The sequence below is a fragment of the Paramormyrops kingsleyae genome, chromosome 1, assembly GCF_048594095.1.
Source record: "Paramormyrops kingsleyae isolate MSU_618 chromosome 1, PKINGS_0.4, whole genome shotgun sequence".
In the NCBI taxonomy this organism is placed as follows: Eukaryota; Metazoa; Chordata; class Actinopteri; order Osteoglossiformes; family Mormyridae; genus Paramormyrops; species Paramormyrops kingsleyae.
Genome location: NC_132797.1, coordinates 73,974,749 through 73,996,263, shown reverse-complemented (window position 1 = coordinate 73,996,263; position 21,515 = coordinate 73,974,749). Strand labels below are relative to the sequence as shown.

Here is a 21,515-nt window from a genome sequence, read left to right as displayed (position 1 = left end):
CAAAAATGCCAAACCCATCACTAGTTAGTTATCTTCTTACCCTTATCTTCATTCCAAGAAAATGTAACTGTGATTGTAATCTACACGGTACGCAATAAGAAGTTTAAAACAAGAGAAAATGGTTTTGAGTGTAGTGGAAAATGGCTGAAACGAAGAGTAAGACTGTATTGTTTTGGGTGAATTCACCTTTATTAAAAAATAACAACATCAACAATATTAATAGTAATAAAATAAGAAACTTCATTGTTCACCGGGTTCTAGTTTAGCACCATTATCAGCCAACAACGGGTACATGTGGTGTGTTATTAACTTGCTTTTCATCGCGAAGCCCCACTGTTTCTCCCACAGAAACAAATTCACGCGGTAGTCAGTAGTCAAACATAAATATGAGACCTACCTATACTGTTTAATCATCTCATTCTGCTAATGATGCCCCCTGGTGGGTGTAGATAGAGGTGGAGGGGCAGATGTGTGTCTGTTTATGGAAGAATACACTCTTCTCAAATTATTGTAATAGACTTGTTACTTTTTTCATCAGTTATAATGCCTTATAAAGCATCCCTTATTGCTAAAATAGTCCCTGTAAATAATATTCATTTGCGTGATCGTCAGTCCTCTTTCAGACTGAGGTCTGTTCATATTTACTCACCTATTTGCATCCTGAATGTTACTTAAGAGGACAACCCTGGCAACTTCAGCTTGCACATAATGCAATTTAAACCAAACTACCAGCCTGTATTCTCTTTGTTCTCAGAGGTTTCATAAATATGTAAAAAAAATAATAATACATTGCATATGCACATAGAAGATAACCTTGAAAAAACCTCAGCAAAATACATTTTGTTTTTCATATGTATAGATGTCTTAATAGATCTCAAAGGAACCATGTACTGATTCCTACCAGGGATTATCGATAACTGTAGTTGTGATTAATAATCTTCTATGGACTGTACTGTTTTACTTGGCAGTGGTTATTTTGCTTGTATTCCATTTTACTAAAGAGGAAACAAAACTCAGTGAACTCCCTGTAATTTAAAAAAAAAACAACATTCTGGTCCATGTTTACTGAATCAGAAAAAAAACTCCTGTTAGTTTCCTCCACCAGCAGCATCTCCTTGATCAGAAACAGACATTTACTTCCATTTAAGTACAATTTGCCTTCAGCATTTCACGATGGGTTTGTTTGATACTTTCAGTTCTACCATGTCACCAGAAATACAACCCTTTCCCTCTGTAACAGCCATGCTCACTATTGAGTATATGTCAATGTCATCCTGTTAAGTATAATTAAAAAATTTCAGTTGTGTTTTGTATTAGTTTCTAGTTCCTCAATAAATAATACATATATCTCCAGTTTCAGTTGCCTGGATATTTTTTTACACTTTCTGCCACATTCCACTTAATTTGCCCTTAAACACGGAAGTGGATGTTTTGTAAAATGAATTGTTTAAACTGGATTTGTACACATTCCCTTCCCTTTTCCATATTGTTCCTGGAGAACAATTGCTAAGTGTTGCTTTAATATAAATGGTGGTTTTCAGTGTTCAAAGTGACTTGGAAAACTGTTCAGAAGAAGTTCAAATTGAAAAGTTAAGCGAACTGCAACTTACGTCCTTTCTTTACATAATAATCAATAGATTTTTTTTGTTTATGTGTCTTGGTACAGAAGTGATCGGTATCTTGTTTCCATGACAACAGGAACTGCATGCTCAGTATGCTCTTCTGACCCATCTGCTGGATACTCCAGGAACCCAGTTTTGTATTCAACAGTACTGTATAAAATGCTTAAACAATTCTGTAAAAGCTAATGTATACACTTGATTTCCCCGCCCTTTTTACATTGGGTACAGTAGGTATCCAGAGAAGGATGAGTGGACATATTGGCCAGCATATAGTCCTGCAGCCTGGTCGGATGGCAGCTGAATGTGCACTGTATCCCCGGGCTCCAGAGGCAGTACTGCACTGCCTGACGCCTGGTCCAGGAAGCTCTTTTTGTACTCATCGTATGTATACATCACTGGCTCACTGTTCCTGTAGAGCGCCACCCACACGTTGGCTCCTTTGCAGTGAACGTGGTATGCAAAGTAGTAAATCCCAGGGATTTCACAAGTAAAGATGCCGGTCTGTGGATTGTAGTTCTGGCGGCCATTGTAGAGGATCTTGTCGAAGACTACTGGGGTGGCCACAGGAGGGAAGGGAGTGGTCAGCTTAGCAGTGAATGCAGGCATCTCTAAGCCATTGCCACCCATCACTTCTCCTCTAGACTTCCCTTTGGTGTAGGCCCCAGATGGGGTCTTAACACCATCCAGACCTGGGCCCATTTCAGGTAAGATTTGTCCGAGATCAGGTAGCTCTGCTGGAGGCCCAGGTGGCCCAGGCGGGCCAGGTGGTCCTGGCTGACCGGATACACCAGGAGGTCCACTGGGACCAGATTGTCCTGGTGGGCCTAAAGGACCTTGAAGTCCAGGTTTTCCTTCACCTGGGCTGCCAGGCTGGCCAGGTGATCCAATATCACCTTTTGGCCCTGGAAGTCCTGGAGGTCCAATTGGCCCTCCAGGGCCCATAATTCCTGGGATTCCCTTTGGGCCTTGCAGACCTTGTTCACCTGGCACCCCAACTTCTCCTTTTGGGCCAGAGATTCCAGGAACTCCTGATAAACCTGGAAATCCTTTGTGTCCATTTTCACCTTTTGGGCCCAGAGTGCCAGGGAGACCACGTGGACCTTGTGGACCTACCTCTCCATATAACCCTGGCTGACCTGGATGCCCTGGAGGACCTGGTTCACCTTTAGGACCTACTTGTCCTTGTAAGCCTCCTGCTCCAACCTCTCCTTTTGGACCAGGTAAACCAAGACCTCCTGGTGGCCCCATTGGACCTTGCAAGCCGTGTGGTCCAATAGGTCCTTGGGGACCAGGCATCCCAGGAAGGCCAACATGACCTTTGTCACCTTTCGGACCTCGAACACCAGGTAAACCAGTTAACCCCTTGTCACCTTTTGGCCCTGGATATCCAGGCTTACCAAACCCAGGTAATCCTGGATTGCCTGGTAAACCTGGTGGGCCTGGTTCTCCCTTCCCACCGGGAAATCCTACTTGTCCTGGTAGGCCATCAAGGCCTGGTTTACCAACACCTGGAAGTCCTGGTGGTCCTGGCTGACCTCCCTCACCAGGAGGACCCATGGGCCCTGGCTCTCCGGGAGGGCCTGGTTTTCCTTGCCCACCTAAAGCTCCTGGCAGCCCATTTAAACCTGGTTTACCAATTCCTGGAAGACCTGCTTGACCTGGCTGTCCAGGAGGTCCAGCAGGACCTTTCAGGCCTGGCAGTCCTGGCAGACCAATCCCTTTGTCACCTTTGGGTCCAGGTAAGCCTGGTAATCCTGGCAGACCTTTGTGACCAGGCTCCCCTCTGGGTCCTTGTTGACCTGGCAGTCCCTGACCTCCTTGTTTCCCAATTCCAGGGAGTCCTGGAGGACCAGGCATTCCTTGCTGCCCTGGCAAGCCCATTGGCCCCTCTACACCAGCTTGACCCATGTCTCCCTTGGGGCCTGGGGCACCTGCTGCTCCTGGTTTTCCTGGCATTCCTGGCATACCAGGTTTACCAATTCCTGGGAACCCTGGAGGACCAGGTGGGCCAGGTTTTCCTAGGGGCCCTGGCAGTCCATGTCCGGGCAAACCTGGAGGACCCTGAGGTCCTGCTGGCCCCTTGGGGCCCATCTCTCCAGGCATGCCCCTCTCTCCTCTGGGAATAACTTCACCTTGGGAAGATAAAGCATATGCAAGTAATAAAACTTTCTGAATATTGAAATCCATTTTAATGTGTATCATGAACAGGTTTTTTTAAAGAAGAACTGAATACTGCATGATGTGAAATTTTAAAAACTAAAAAGTAAAGTTAGTAAATCAGTTGTTTCTGTAAACCTTCTAGTATTATGGAATAGGACTCAGTGAGTATGTGTGTGGGAGAGCGAGAGAGTCTCACCTTTACCATTCTTGCGTGGCATATCCTTACCCAAAGGTATGGGCATCTGTGGAAACTCCTTCCTGTACTGTGGGATCATGGGCATCTCTTTGCCATACGGCATGTGTGGTGGCATCTCTTTGCCCATGTACTGTGGTGGCAACCCTTCCTTGCCCATGGGCATATGAGGTAACTGTGGCAAGGGCTGGTGCTGTTGAGCTAGCTGCTTATGCCCATAGTATGCCCCTCCATGTACCTGGCACAACAGCGCCACCTGGAGGGCCGCCACCAGCAGATGCGTCGGGGGAGAGGGCACGGCCATGGCCTGGAAGAAAGAGCGAGGGTCAAAATATGGTAAATCCACTGTTATTATTTAAAACAAAAACGCCAAATATCTTTTTGATGGAAAACACCTATGCAAACAGAAATTTATAACTGAACAAATAATTTAAATCTATCCATCTCCCAGCCACTTATCTGGAGTGAGAGTCATGTAGGGATTGGAGCCTTTCCCAGTCAGCATATAGCCTGGCAGGGCTCCCGGAGTAATTGCAGTACAAAGACTAATTACATGCTTTAAATATTAGCCAAATGGTGGTTATGGGGGCGGGGGGGCGTCCAACCCAAATTGTTAAAGGTAGATACAACATATATTAATTATCATTGCTCACTTTAACACTATGCAGGACATCTGAATCTAAAACATGTATATTCTAGGTAGGTAATATACACAGCTTTCCTCAGCAAAGATCCATCCATTTTCTGTAATTGCATGTCCTATTCAGGGTTGTGGGCACACGCACACACCATTCATTCACACGTGCAAGGCAGGGAGCAACCCAGGATGGGGTGCCAACCCATCGCAGGGCACACTCACACACCAGTCACTCAGACGTGCAAGGCAGGGAACAACCCAGGATGGGGTGCCAACCCATCGCAGGGCACACTCACACACCAGTCACTCAGACGTGCAAGGCAGGGAACAACCCAGGATGGGGTGCCAACCCATCGCAGGGCACACTCACACACCGTTCACTCACACCTATAGGTAATTTGGTAGCTCCAATTAACCTTAGCATGTTTTTGGACCTTGAGTAGGAAACTAGAGTACCCAGAGGGAACCCCACAACAACATGGGAAGAACGTGCAAATTCCACACTCAGAGCAATAATGGAGACTCAAACCCAGGTCCCAGAAGTGTGAGGCAGCAGTGCTAACCACTGCACCACTGCACCACTAATTTTTGTCACTGATATTAAATATAATAATATTAATAAAGAAATGGCAGGTTAATAGCCTGGGAGAAAGTGAGTAAAAAGTAAGGCATCGCTAATTTAACTCTAAGCAGCCCTGTTATAAAATCAGACACTTTCTTATCATTCACCTTGGAGACATTTCTAGAGTATGGTGAGGATTTCACTCACGATCTACAGTATTTATTGGCTACGCTAATAATACATCCTCCAAGCTAAACATATAGAGACATTAGCGTGTGAGGTTAACCTGCTACTGTAAGTGATATATCCTGCACCTGACAGCAGAGGGCGCCCTCAAGCTTCGGTTACCCAACACAGGTAGAACAAGTGATCTCACTTGTGAGCCGTAGGTCACAAAGCTGGCAAGTGAAATGAAGGCGGACAGATTAGATAATAAGGTACATGAGACTACACTGGCCCAAAACGACGTCAAACAGCTAAAGGGAAATTAAGTCACATGTCCTCTTCGTGTCAATGAGAAACAAATGGTCTCAAATGATCTTGGACAGAAAGACTGTTTTGCTGCTGCAGCCATTTGAAATTCAGAAATACCAGCCTGTGATTCTGGAGTGCTTCAGTTATAATTAGGAAAAACATACTGAAAATTTCCCAATCATCACACCTATACCTAGACTTAACACCGTAAAATGCACATTAATCATCAAATCTTTCTTTCCTCTATGCAAGTATTATGTACTTACAGCTAAGTGTTGTAAATTAATAATGAATGTAATTGCCTAGTAGTCAGTTTAACACATTTTAAGGTGTTATACTCTGCGGAAATGAATCAGTGCAGACTTGCTGTAACCTGGGGATCTATCAGGCTGGATCAGGCTGATTCACTACAGGCTGCCTCCCTCGCATACCTTCCAGACATGAAACAGTGACATCATAAATATGGACCCAGTGGTCTTCTCCCAATGGATCATAATGGAGGGTCCAGCAAAGGGAATTCCTGAACAGTCTCCCCACCCTGTTGCAAACGCCTCCACGAGCGCTGCGTTCCCTGGAACGCCGAGCAGGAGAAACGGCATCGGGCCGCTCTGGGATTCGCCAACCCCAATAACACGCCCTTTTCAGCAGCGGTCAGCGGGGCTATAAACTATTGTTATTTTACAGTGTCTGCTCCTGCTGGTGGACGCTGACACACCGGATGGTACAGCCAAAAAACACTGTGTGTGTTGTATGAGTCCACAGGACCTTTCAGTCCCGTCCACGGTATTATGGAACGCCCTCTTTTCACCAGACATCTTTAAAACATTCCCCGGAAGATCAAAAGTGTTCTCGACTCTTGACGTGTCGTCTGTGATGTATCACTGTGTGCCAGAAAAAGTGTCAAGGAAGTAATCAACCTAACAAAAGCTCAGTCCAATAAATCAAACTCCTCCCCTCTTGGCTGTTTTCTTCCCGTCTGTCCCTGAGTGGCCTCTTCTCTTTCCCGTGTCTAATGCCTCCTTCCTGGAAAAGCTTGGAGCTGGAGAGGCTTCCCTCGGCCTCCGAAAGAGAAACAGGTGACCGGTTATGCGTCACCCTGTGAATTATAAGATTGGACCCAACACTGATCGTCAGGGCACAGACCTAACATGCTGCTGTGTGAAATGGCAGAACATTTTCCATCTGGCACTATCTGCTATTTCTCAACTGGGAACATTTTAGAAGGCCTCCCGGGGAGAGTGAAATTACCGGCAAATCATTGGCATTTCCTCAGCGTTGGGTGGCACACAGTACCTGCAGTATGACGGGGTTTCCCAACCCGGTCCTCGGTCCATGTTTTTGCCGGGTGCTGGGAGGGAGCAAAAACGAGGACTGTCTGTGGGTTCTCGAGGACCGGGTTGGGAAACACTGCAGTACGGGAACCAACATGCGCCACACAGTGCGGAACCCACCCACCAGAGCCCTGGAACACTGTTAAATCTATCAGCCTGGGAAATGAATTAACATTCTTTCAGGTGAGTGCTTAGAAAGTTATCAACACTGTGTTCAAAATTTCCACATGAAACCCCTGCCTCATCATTCCAGGCTTTTGGGGAAATTCCTGCAATTCCAGACACTAATTTTGGTTTTAACTTTGCATGGTCTCAGCATCGATTTCTAGTTTATTACATTTAGGAATGGTCTGGAATTAATTTTTGAGTTCACTGTTTTTTTTTCTCCTTCTATAGAAACGGCATGATTTTGTTAATGAGTGCATATGTAAATCATTGAATTTTTACAATTTTTTTCGGGGTGTTGAACCGACAATAAACACACATGGAAATACCAATGGTTAGCAGTAGGGGTCTGCCATGGGCTAAATTACAGGAAGTGTCGTCCGCACGGCTCAACAACCCTGATGAAAGGCCGCGAACATCCCTGTGCACTTGCACAAGGACAGCATCAATAAACACGAGTATAAATCATGGTGAGGAAGCAGTGCATGATGGGTAGGCCGTGCTGCTCTTTGGGGTACTGAGGTCTAGCGGCTGCTAGTCAGTGAGGCTCAAATGAAAATATGTTTGTGCTGCTCTACTAATTTGCTTCTTATCCCGGTAAAACCAAACAGTTTCATTCCCCAGCTCCTTGAACAGAAACACAAAGAATTAACCCACTGCTTAAGCCCATATATTCCAGCTAGTTCTAGCTACTTTGTGTGCTATCAGCGTTTTCTCTCTTCGTCACACAAGAACAAAAGGAAAGTGCCATTTCTCAGGTGATGCTGTTTTTAATTTGGAGATTTTTAATTTTTGATTTTGTACAGAACCCGCCTTCCCCTTCACATCCGCATGGAATTACTCAGCTCTTCCTGTTTTAACTCCCTGACTAATGCGCTGCATTACTCATTTTGTACAGAAAATGAGAAAAATCAAAGCTCTACACAGAAACGTCAAATCCTGTCAGTGAGTCACATATTGCGGTTTTGGAGGAAAGGCTCATTTTGCACGAGGGCATCAGAACATGAAGCAGAGGCCGATGAGGCCGACAGCAGGCTTTCGTCCCAAACACTTCCTCACATTTGCAGTTTCTTCCTGTGATATTTCCTGCCCACATTTACTCTGCTGCCACAGAAATGTGCTCTCCAGGCAGAGTCTGCACAAACACAGTGTGATTTTGACAAGCGCCATTTTCTCCTTTCTTAATTGTTGTGGACATCACAGAAAACATTACTTAGCAAAGATTTAAGTACCCAAGTTATAAAGCCAGTTTAAGCACATGTCTAATTTAAAGCCATTATAGCTAAGTAAACAGAAAATATTTTTGTAAAAAAAAAAAAAAAAAAAATCAAATAAAATTTTTAGAAAGTGTGTGATTCAGTGTCAGAAATGTGCGACTCCTTGCTTTACCTCTAGTGGGAGACATTTATCAGCGTTACTGTACATTATGTATTTTGATTTTAATCTAAATAAAAATACCTTAGAAAAAAAATAGTTTTACACTAACGATTTTACACTATTCATATTCATCCACCGACACCAAGGCATAGAATGAAAAAATCTATGATTATTTCCACAGGAAGGCAGACTATTCATCCATCCATCCATTATCCAACCCGCTTATCCTACTGGGTCGCGGGGGGTCCGGAGCCTATCCCGGAAGCAATGGGCACGAGGCAGGGAACAACCTTGGATGGGGGGCCAGCCCATCGCAGGGCACACTCACACACACACCATTCACTCACACATGCACACCTAAGGGCAATTTAGCAACTCCAATTAGCCTCAGCATGTCTTTGGACTTTGGGGGGAAACCGGAGTACCCGGAGAAAACGGCAGACTATTCATTTGTTGGGAAACAGTTGCTTCTCCTCTGTGAACCTTCCAGCATTTATGGAATTGACCTAAGTGTGTTTGTGTGTGGACAGGGAGGGAGTGTCACGAGTGTGTCTCTGCTAGAAAGATAATCTGCTGTTATGGTTAGAGTTTCGCCCTTTTTGCTGTCTAAAGCATCATATCTTTCTCAGCTCCTATCCTGTTCCCTCTCTTGTTTGAATCCCCTTCCCCGGCCCTGAACCTGACCACACCCCCCCACCCCCCCACCCTGTGTTTTCACCACATGTTCTCCCATGCTCCTGATTTGGGGGGTTGATACCCAGGTGAAATACCAGACAGCTGTGGCTTCATCTCTTTTCCCCACCCCACCCCCCCCCGAACATTTGTTCTTACTCGTCGCATCACCTGTAGTGAACCTCCTGATAAACATCTGTGGAGGTTGTCTGGGGTGGTTTTGGGTCAACTGCTGCCTTCATTCCACCACATATCCACACAAATAAATACTATGCGCCTGACAAACGCTGTGAGAAATGGGAGACGCTGCACTGAGAGTTCTCCATCAAATTTGCGATCTACGTCACCAAACCAGCCATTTCCAGGAAGCCTTTGAGGTGCAGTGAGGCTGTGGGCTGTTCATCCTTATCACTCCTGAAAACCATCCTTACTGCTTTAAAGAAAACGTATCTGCCTGTTAGAAACCTTAGAGAGGAAATGCAGTTAAACCAACTCTGCGTGAAGCCTGTCACATCCTCCAGCATCTCTGGCTTAAGTCTAGACCATGCACACTGCAGCTCGGGACAAAACCCAGTTCTTCCAGATGTTCCTCAAGCTCAGACACGAGAACTGAAGTTTTTAAAACTGTGCACAATTTATTTGTTAGAACTTTTCTCCAGAGCTTTGTATGAGTGAGGGGTAAACAGCACCCCCTGGAACAATTGGAGTTAAGGGCTTTGCTGAAGGGCCCAGTGGAAACATTATTCTGGCAGCTAAGGGATCTGAACCAGCATCCTTCCGATCACAAGCAAAGAGCCCTAACCCACAGAGCCACAGACCACCGCACTGACATCATACTCTGTGAGAGGTAACACTTCAACACTGAATGCTGAATTAATACATGAAAAAGCGAAGGTTTACGCTTCAGCTCTACCAAACAGAACCGAGCCAATCTCCCTCCTCACTGTTCTTGTCTGTGTATCTGCGACATGGTAGGAGATTTTCTTTGGCTTGCTTGGCTTGGAAGGACAATGTCTTTAGGTCTGTCTGCTCATGTTTGGGTAGCTGGAACCTCCTGCTGGACGCCTGGATCAAGGCCCTAATGCAGCCCACACCCCTGTGACAATAATGAATCAGCCCCAACCCCCCGCCCCCCCCTCCACCACCGGCGCCCCCTAACTTTTCACGAGGTGCTGCCGATTTTAACACAGGGCTGCTGTCCATACCACCCCATGGAGCCTATGCTGCACGCTTTGAAGGTCGCGTCCTGTTCCTGCAAGGAAACCGACAGACTTGCCAAAAGTCTATAAATATGTGCTGATCTCTCATAAAAGATTGCCGTTTGAGACTCCTGCCTGCTGTTTCTGCTGCAAACAGAAGAGATGTAGCTAAGGACAGTCGCTGTTGCCCACCTTTTACACTGATTCGTGCAGGAACATCTTGCCTGCCAATCCTCAGAACCCTCTTGCATTCTGTGGTGTGACAAGTAGTTCAGCCAAAACAGCAGTCAGCTTTGTGGCCTTACAGTCACACAAGAAGGTCACCCTTTCCTTTTATGAAGACTGTTTCGGCCATCGACCAGTGATTCTCAAACCTCAAGTAATTCATGAATTAGCGCCTCAGCCGGCACTTTATTGACTAAGGGTAGCAAAAAACATGGAATGGCTGGGGGTCCCAGAGGAGGGGGCTGAGTTCCACTGCCTTTGGCCAGTTTCTGAGATGCTGAAGTATCTCAATGGGAGACTGACGCCGTAGCACCAACTAACACCTGAGTGTTGCGGTACCAGTAGGGTGCCCAGAAAATCCATGTCGGGGGGGGGGGGGGGGGGTTTGGGGGTGACACTATGAGCTCGGACAGGGTTTATAAACTACCATTTCAATCAAAAGGACCTGGATTTCACTTGAGCACTGAGTTCTTGCTGTGTGCTGATTGGTCAGTCTCCTATAATCATGCGTGTGTCACTAATGCTAATGTGAAACAGCTGGATGAGTCTTTCAGTCAAGGAAACAAACCAGTCAAGGCACAAGAAGAGCTGAACTTTGTAAAACCTGAAGTAGCTCATACTGCCCCCCCCTGACATGGATTAGATGGTCACCTTAGAGGCTCACCTCTCAGAGGCCAGGTGAGCACACATTACGGCAGCAATGTGGCAGACCTCACAAAACCTAGATGTCAAGCTCACCTTTCTTATAATGTTCTTGACCCAGAGTCCAAAATGGGGGGTAAAGTTAGGAACGACAGGGGCCTTAAAAAAATTGTGACGTAATATGACTGGTCTGGGTTGGGGGCCCCATGTGATATGGCTTCCTGGGGCCCAAAATCTCTAACGACACCCCTGAGCAACCCTGGTCTTTCATGAATTGCAGCAACATAGATGAAAAAAGTTGGCTGCCCTTTGAGATTTCATCACGCTAACTGTCAGCTTGCTCTGTGGAATTCACAGTCTGTGCTTGTATATCTTATGGGTTTGTGCTAATGACAAATACATTGTATTCCAATGGAAACACGGCCTGGATTCCTTTTTGTGGAATGGCGAATGCTGTAACCTTGAGATGAGGTCATGGCGCTGTGGTAATCAAAGAGTTCTTTGACTACTGCTGGGAGCAATGGGGTGGGGTTGGATAGGCACACACTAGATCGACTGCGTGTTTCCTGTTGGGGGCTGGTGTTGCGCTTGAGGCCGGAATAACACCACGAAGGCGGGAAGCCGGTCCATCGGCAGGCATGCCTTGAGAGTGCCACAGTGGGACAGCTATTTGCTGACCAAAAAAAAATAATAATCACAAGGCAATCAGGGTGTCATTTTTGTAAATGTTCCTATGGGGAAAGAGAAAGGGGCGGAGCTGGAATTAAGGAACGAATCAGCCTTCGTTCTGTCTAGACATAGGTGGGACCCAAGTCAGGCACACCTCTTGGTTGTTGTTGTCTATGGCCCAGTCAACTTATTAGCATTGTGGGGGGGCAGGGGAGTGTGCTGAAGTACACATGCATTTATTTCTGCTACGGGGTGCTTTCTGCCTCCTGTCGACTGAGAGGCTAAGCAGGCGCCCATAACCCTAGTCAGAAACAGAAACATTTCCCAAATGCTTCCAAACAGATTTCTAATCTCGAAAGCTGAGTGTGCTGTAGACCTGCGTCACTTATTAGACTAACACTAAGTGATTGTACAAAAGCATTTCAGCAGACCCAAGACACGGAGAACAAGGGCTCTGATACAATCTAGGTTGATGCAATTCTAAAATTCCAGAAACTTTCGGAAATACTGTATGGTTTCTCTTCAAATCCTCTAATGGGATCTTCTACCTGCTCTCAGCTGTCATTCTTTATAAAGTTCTTCCATTGAGCACAATTATGTCCTGGACTTGGAATGGATTCCACTTGAGAAATTTACACCAGGCAAACAGACAGACATAAACATGGACCTGAACCCAAACAGTGGGGGCTCTCCTGCCTAGCCCTCCACACTGCCGCAGAGACATTCGCTCCTCAATCCCACACTCTGGCGCTGAACAGGGACTTAATCATACCTGCTACTTTTCACATCCCGCTTAAACGGGACATTGCTGTTTTTCACAACAGAATGGTACCCCACAGATGCAGAGAAAATATTTGTTCTAATCCCAATGCACATCGGCTCCAACCTGTCTTCCTGTCCTTACAGAAGAGAGGGGGTTTACGACCAATCTAAGGTCCTAGGAAAATACCTCCGTTATCTTGTCAGAAACTTGCCTCTGTAAACATTCTGCCTTATAAATGACCTGGAGTGAGCGAGGAGCTACCATTCAGCTTTTTGAATGGGTGTGACATGGCTGGCTGGCTTTGGGTGAACCTTAGCAAATTTCTGTGATTTCTCACACACTCCTGAACTGCAATGGCCACCGTCCCTGTTGTCCCAGACTGCGTGGGTTTAGAGTTCTCGTCAGGGCCATTGAGGATGATGAAGATGAGGATAGCAGGTTAGAACAGGCCAACCAAAAAAAAAGAAAGATGCAGGTGACAATCCCTGCTGTCTGTTCGCTTCACTGGAAGTGACATCATGTGAGACATGATGCACTGGTGGAGCTTAAACCCTGTGACCGCAGCACTATTTAATCTGGACCAGAATCAGCGTAAATATGGATCTTGGTGTTTTCTGAAGTCAGTCAGAAGCCACAGTCCGTTTATCCCTCAGACAGGCAATGCCATAAAAACAAAAAATACAATTCTTCTCTGTACTTCCAGCCTGCTACCAGATGTGGCTTCAATTATTAATAAAAAACCAAAGTGTTACAAAAAAAAAACATCAAGCCAAATGGATGTATCATTGAGACATATGTATACCCTTGTGCAAAATAATTGAAGTTGTCACACAGACATGCATGTAGTGGCCTGGGACCTGGCCAGACTGGCAGGCCTGCTTGGGTGGGGTTAGGGCTGGGTCGTATGACTGAGTGGATGGACAGATGAGGCACTGTGCCCACAGATTGACAGGCCTGCTCGGGTGGGGTTAGAGCTGGGTGGTGTGACTGAGTGGATGGACAGAGGAGGCACTGTGCCCACAGATTGGCAGGCCTGCTCGGGTGGGGTTAGAGCTGGGTGGTGTGACTGAGTGGATGGACAGAGGAGGCACTGTGCCCACAGATTGGCAGGCCTGCTCGGGTGGGGTTAGAGCTGGGTGGTGTGACTGAGTGGATGGACAGAGGAGGCACTGTGACCACAGATTGGCAGGCCTGCTCGGGTGGGGTTAGGGCTGGGTGGTGTGACTGAGTGGATGGACAGAGGAGGCACTGTGCCCACAGGTTGGCAGGCCTGCTCGGGTGGGGTTTGGGCTCCGCCTGCCCCCGTGTCATCTTGGGGTTTCCTGTGGGTCCTCTGGTTTCCTCCCCACAGTCCAAACACATGCTGAGGTTAATTGGACTTGCCAAATTCCCCACAGGCATGAATGGTGTGTTTGCCCTGTGATGGATTAGCGCCCCAACCTGGGTTATTCCCATATAATTTTTATCTCTCCACCAGGTCATAAATCCAGACCCAAGGCGATAAGTATGAATTGATGTGACTGTGATGTCTGTCTTAACTGTGGTCAGTCTGTCTGCATATAGACACAACAGCTTGTTTCAATTAATTTGCATGTGGGTGTATATGTTTCTGCAATTAGCAAGATGTCTTCCGTTTTAAGATCTGTGAAATCTCAATTGAAAAAAACACCAAAAGAAAAAGATGAGATTAATTTAATCCCCGCCATTTTACAATTAGATTGGTATGTGGGCTAATTACCACAATGATTACCTTTAACATTGCCCTAGAAACAAAATCAAGAGTTCTGTTCACGCTTCGTTATCTAGTCACCCCATACGTTTTACAAAGAGCAACAGTGAAACTCTGACATGAAGCAGAGGGTAAGAAATTGGGCAAATAGTTTAATTCAGGAGGATTTTAAATCAGTGTGACCTGGAATGAGGTGGCACCAAGTTCCTGGGCTGCTGTGGATGTTAATCTTCTGACCAAAAGAAACATCTGGACAGCGGAGTGGTTGAGTGTCTGGGCACCATGCAATGTTGTCCTAGTAGGAATCTATGTGATAGCACCACCTTGTGTAAGCAGAGGACACTGCGCCTGAAGCTGATTACACTGAGTGTCTGCCAAACCCCTAAGCGAAGCTTGCCAGCTTCCTATCTCCCCTACAGTGAGTCTTTGCCTTTCCTCTGTGTTTTACCCAGAATGCCGCTGTGTGGGTGCTAGCTATCCCTCAGCGGGAAGGCAATCCCAGCTGATTGGCTGACAGGACCGAGGGCGTGTGGCAAGCTCTGTATTTCTGCCTCTTCCCTGCAGACTCCTCAGAATTATGTAACCTCACATGTAATGTTACAAATAAGAGGCCACCCGTCCCGTCAAACACATTGGGGTATTTCATTATCCAGCACCGGCAGAATTTCTAGTGTGACTTAAATTAATGTGAACACTGTGCTTCCCCAACACTACTAAGAAGCCCATTCCAAACTCTAACCATCCTTTGGGTAAAGAAATGTTGGTAACACTTTCTAATAATTATGATGCATTATGGATCCCCATGCAGAAATTCTCTTTTCATCTGCCCCACATATACAGGAGAGCAGACCTGGCAGCAAAGGGAGCTGGGGGTTAAGGGCCTTGATCAAAGGCCCACAGACATGTGACTATTCCACTGAAGTCTGGGTTCAAACCAGCATCCTTCTAATCACAGGTACAGAGACTACACTGAGCCACAAGCTGTCCTTGTACTTATGAATGACAAGTCCATAACACATTCATAACACATTATAATTCATTCATAAAGCATTATAGACATGGATAAAATATTTTAACAGGCATAACATATTACAGCCATGTTAATTATGCATTATGACTGCCTTATGAAGCTCTCATCTAGAATGCACTATAGATACCTTTGTAATGCCGTACAAGGCATCCTTAATTATTATAGTAACCATTATAATGCATTATGAAGATATTTATAGAGCATTATAGAAGAGAGTTTCATTGGATCTTATGAAATATTAGAATACTTAATACATTATGACACTATAATGCCTTATGACTGTCAATAGGAGATGATGTAATGCTTTATTAATCCTTATGCCGACCATTATAATGCATTATGAAGTTGTCTATAATACATTAGGAAAGACAATTTTAAGTGACACCAAAATGATTTATTATTATTATTATTATTATTATTATTATTATTATTATTATATGTGAGCTAAAATGGCCATACAGAAATAATCCGAGGCATTAGCCTCTCTGCCTCACAAAGACACCCTGGAGGGCAGTTTACATGCTTTCAGGATGTTTTTAAACAGCTGGTAAGCTCAGTGCTCATTGATTTAGGTGCATAGAGTGAAAATCTCAGCATCTGTGACTGGCTAGACCGCAGAGGCATGAAGCGGGATCAAAATGAGTCAGCGTCCACTGCCATAAAAGCCAGATGTTTCTAATCTGTCCTGAGATTTGTTCAGCACCGGTGGTTTTGCTTGACATCAGAAGTGTGAATATAACATGTCACTCATGCAGACTTGCTTTAGCCAGGTTTTAAGGCAGGAGCTGTGGATGAGCCTCTGCTTTAGCCGAAGATGCCACAGGGAAGCAGAACTTGCCAGGTTACTGGAGCAACGTAAGACCGGGAAATCTGCCGCCTGAAGAAAGCAAGTGGCAAGGCTCATAACAGCCATTTCCCTCACTGAATACCAAAGGGCTTAAATTGTGATGTATGTCTTAATTCTTTGCCTTTCTGCTCTCAATTTGCCAAAGAATGGCAGATTACGGTTCTTTTATGACGGCTACGGGCTCTCCTTCGCTACCGCGGGCACCCACTCTCGCAGCTAAATGCCCCTGGACCGCATGTACGTTCCGGGCCTCATGTGCGAATGCTACCTTTCCTGCCCACCCCGGGAGCCATCATTACTCCCAGGCGAGAGGCGGGACAGCGCTGCTCCCACACCGTAACCGCGTCTCCGCTTCCAGCGCTTATGGTTCTCGCAGCTCACAAGACGATTGGCTTTCATGGTAAATGCCCTTAGTGGCTTCTGGCTGGCATTGTGCTACCAGACTTTATACTACTGATCACGGCTGGTGTCAGGTTTAAAGCCTGGCCAATAAAACGGCTTTGGGCCTCTCCAGCTGTCCCGGTCCAATTACTCTGCTTAGCAATTACTGGGTGTTAATGCGATCCCTACCTGCTGTCGGTTCCCCTACAGAGCCCACAGATCCTGTGGTAAGTGTCACACATGCCGAACCATTCTTTTGATATGGACTAAAACAAAGATTTGGAGAAACGTCATGGAACATAAAAAAAAATGCGACCTCTAGATCCAATGAAGGTGTAGGAGAAGCAATCTAGTCAAAAATTTCCACAGTGCTTGTTAAAAAAAAACAAAAATAAAAAAATTCAGATTCAGTAAAGCTTGGATGGTCCCAGGTGTTCACCTATATCTCACAGTTGTGCAGTTCCATGGTGTTTTCCACAGGAAAGTGCAGTAAGGCGCCGCAGTGTTTATGAGAACATTCTTACTGAGAACACCATACAAAATAAACACTGTGTCAGAGATTGGGTTTGTGCACGTCTGAGTTAGTGTTTCCCTGTGTGCCAGGCAGACTTAATAAGGCAGTGGGAAACCCTCACACGCCAGTCCGCAGCCTCCCTCAGTGCTGATACTGATTTACTGATTTATTGACTGGCAAAAGTTTGTTTTTCTTTGCTCTGTTTCTTTCTTGCTCCCTCTCCCTCATTTTCAGTGCCGCTCCTTCTGGTGTAAACAGCTGAGAGTGAGGAATGAAAGCGCCAAGCCCAACACAAACAGCTCGATAAATCTTAACCAGGGGACCAGCGCTCCCCCCGGACCGCCCCGTCTATAATTCTGTTCATGCAGCATTCGGCTGACAGGTATATATATATATATATACAGTATATATGTGTGTGTGTGTGTGTGTAATATTTGCTGCTCTCAGGGTAAGCCCAATACCACCTTTTGCTCCTTGTTTGAGGTCGGGAGGGAGGGAGGGGGCTGGGGGATTCCCTAAGGGGTATTACCTAAATCAGCAATTTATAAAAATGCCCAGGTAACACAGCTTACATATATCATCACCTTTAAGACCAGTGACAGAGAAGCCTTATTTATTTAATATTTCCATCCATCCATCCAGCCATCAATTTGTCTAATAGTGTCTTATTTAGGTTGATCACATGACTCATCTAGAATTACCAGTTAACTTTAGAGATCTTAGGTAGGCACCCAGATAACACCTATGTGAAAGAGGGACAAACTAGGGCGGGATTATAACCCATCGCAGTACCCCAGGCTGACCACCAGGGAGCGTCTGAGAGCAGGGCAGCCTGCACAGCCAAGCTCCTGTAGAATATTGGAGGCAAAGTGCCTGAGCAGAAACCTGAATGCTGCTGAAAATGTGCTGCTCAGAAGCAGAAGCCCCTCCCACTGCTGCCCTGCGCTTCTAACTGTCGCTGCGGCTGTCGGGGCTGCGGCTGCGGGGCTGCGGCTGCGGGGCTGCGGCTGTGATTTTAGTCAATTAGTCAAGAGCCACTTCTGCCACCACACCTCTGTCCTTCATGCGGTAAAGTCAAGTGCGTGACAGAAGCCGTCACGAAGCAGCGGTATGCCACACAGACAGCCCCCGCTCGTCTCGCTCGCGGAGGCTTGTGGGTCAGCTGTCCAGATGTTTCTTTGTTTACATGGCACTCGGATGTCGTTGCTCCCTCATTTCACGCCTAATGGGACATCGCATGTCTTTGGAAGTGGCTGAACCATTTTCCACATGCTCTTCTCAAGTCAACGGTGGAAAATTTGCCTGTTTAATTCAAAAACTGACAGATTGGCCACAACAGTATGGAAGGGCTTTTGGTGACAAATGAGATATTTGCCAGAAGTGGCAGGAACGTCGCTTCCATTCAAGCAGTTTTTAACATTTTCTCTTTGAATAAAATTAAATGCACAATGGATTTGCACAACTGAGCAGGATTTCCTGGAAACTTCTAAAGGTCGAAATTTTGGGATGATCTATTGACACAGACAGCTGATAGCTGATGTGGTTCCCACGCAGACCCCTGACAAACCAGTTTTCATCTTGCTGAAAAAATCATTCCATCAACCCCTTAATGCCTTTGCTCTAATAAAAATGCATTCAAAGGTATTTGCAGACCAGATAACTGTCTTTTGGGATTACTTTAAGGAATTGGAATGCAAAGGACATCGAACTGGAGCTCTCAAAACACTTGACATCTGCTTTGAACCAAAAAATAGAAGCCGAACTGCTCGAAAGTGATTTCCTCCTTCAGTGTCATCCCTTTGTCCATCCTACCCTGACTCACAGTGAGACACAAATGGCTTCTTATCACAGACATTTTCAGTGACAGGTTCCTGTTTGTGTTTTGACTGAAGAATCTTGGAAGCCTTTGGCTGTCCCCTCGACAGGTGGTGTTTGGCACCTGTGACTCCTGTCACGAAATTGCAAAGAATACGGCCCCCATATTATCTCCGAATTCAGACACCCCCCATTACAGTGCTGAGGGAATGGGCTGGGGCAACAATCATACCTCGCTCTACTGTGCTGATCTAGTAAAATCTCCTGGAAGCCACCTCTCATATCTCCCCTGGGGCGTGGGGGGGAGGAGACAGGGGTCACTGACTGTCGCCCAGGAGGGATCTGTGATCCAGAAACGGCTGCCAAGCAGTAGATGTACTGCACAAGAGCACAAGACAACACCCTGACTGCTACAGGAGCCCAAAACCAAACCAAGTCTCGCACAGACAGGACAGTCCATATAAACACACCTCTGGTGCAAAATAACCCCAGAAAACAATGTCGCTGGACTATTTAACTCATGATACAAATTCATAGGACTTTTCAGGATTTTGACTAAATATATTGCTAGAAGGATTAGTACAATTGATTTTCATTTTGTTCCTCGCCAGGAATCTTTACGAAATCAGTGATCAGCATGGAGCTCTTCCATTTATTGCCATGGTTTTTCCAAGCTTTTCAAACCTGTAGATTGTTGCAAAATCTTTCAGGCTTCCCAGCAATATCTGCTTTGTATAATATTTAAAGGCGAATTATTCAAGAAGAAAAAAATCCATTTTAGTCCTGACCTGAATGATTTATAAAAGAAGTTGCTCTACAAAATTCCACACAATGCTCTGGTGTTATGGTAACGATACATACATGAAAGGAGAGACGAGTTATTATTCATGGGACCAAGTTTTTCTGCTTTTGACAAACTGTTAATCTGCCGCCGTGTGACAGCATGCAACTCTGAACTCCAGGAAGAGATAAAAGGACAAATCACAGGCGGGAACATATTTTCAGTGGGACAGAAACAGCGCAAGGATGGACCCTCACTCAGAATGTCACCCTCTCTCTCTCTCTCTCTCTCTCTCACACACACACACACATGCACACACACAACATTTTATGTTATATAATTTATATATATATTAGACAAACACAGAAGCAGAAGGAAAGTCAGTGAGAAAGTTAAGAAAACTCACATATAATGTGGCATTAATGTGTTAGACATGTTAGAGTAATAATAATAATAATAATAATAATAATAATAATAATAATAATAATAATAATGAGGGTAATGGTGATGAGTATAAAATGTGTGCGCCTACCTTAATCAGCATGAGGCCGTGTCAGAGGGACGAACGCTCCAGGCTGGGGACTCTGAACAGCGGACGAGAACATGCTCTTAGTTTTTATGTATGGGTGGGTGGAGTTACACCGTTCTGAGGAGGTGGACTGAGTGACAGAGGTGGACAAGTTTGTGTGTGTGTGTGTGTGTGTGTGTGTGGGGGGGGGGGGGGGGTGGACAGGCAGGAGGAAAAAAAAAGGGGGAAAAGAGGCTGAGCAAGAGGACGTCAAGGAGAGAGAGAGAGAGAGAGATGAAGTGGAGAGAAGAATATTCCGGGTGAAGATAGAGTTTATGTTGGACGTGATGAATGTTCATGGTTCTGTGAGTAGGCATGTCATTCAGAAAAAAGGAAAACAGATGACAAGCGTTTATCTAGGGGAGAAGGACAGAAGTGGAGGAGGATGGTATATCCCTCCCTCTGCTGACTATCAGTCTCATCAGGAACGGCTAGCATAATAGACAGGCATTTCCTCCAAACATTGTGTGCTGGGATGCAATCTGGTTTTATGACCCTGATTTATTTTTTTCAAAAGCTAGGAATTTACTGCTCGTTGGTACAGAAGGTTGTTGACAATAGCTGTTAGAGGGGTTAAGTCAGCAGTAAGCATGAATTACAGTCGTTCTGCATGTGAAGCAGGTTTATCTCAAAGAGATTGTATGAGCTCTTTACTTTTAATTTTAGGGGATCAATAAGACATTTTTTGTTATCATGCCTGGTGTCTGTGGTATAGTGTTGGGGTGTTAAAGCTAATCTGTCCACAGCTGCCTCTGAACTGCCCATTCCATCACCCCAGAAAATCACTGCATCAACTAACATACGGAGCTCACAGAAAGTCTTGGGGCTCTTGCTTAATTCAGTAAAAATGTTGTGAATTTTTTGGTTTTATATTATAACAAATGCCCATTGACTAGCAACGTGTAACATATCTACACGTCTTCCACACAGACATTTTCTTTTTATTAAGTGTCATAATTTTTTTGACTGACTCGTTCAGTTCTGTTCTCACCGTTTTGCTATTAATTGCATTTAGAGTCACTGGCTCCCACAGGGATACTAAACACAAATATTTGGTATTTTATGTTATTGCAAAGGTGTTACTAATTACAAAGGACCCAATGATGCTTGTCAATAAACTCCTTCAACAGCTCCTTCAATTCATTACTATTTGAAATGC

At 45.4% G+C, this 21,515-nt stretch overlaps 1 protein-coding gene across 1 annotated transcript; it reads right to left on the bottom strand.

Annotated features, from left to right (window-relative positions):
• Positions 1-167: 167 nt before the first annotated feature.
• Positions 168-20,396, bottom strand: LOC111838134 (uncharacterized). The gene is made up of 3 exons (XM_023800773.2): positions 20,321-20,396; positions 3,979-4,282; positions 168-3,754 (listed from the first exon to the last, which is right to left on the bottom strand). Exons 1-3 carry the CDS (start codon positions 20,330-20,332, stop codon positions 1,836-1,838), a joined length of 2,235 nt encoding a protein of 744 aa, XP_023656541.1. The 5' UTR covers positions 20,333-20,396; the 3' UTR covers positions 168-1,835.
• Between the last annotated feature and the right edge of the window lie 1,119 nt (positions 20,397-21,515).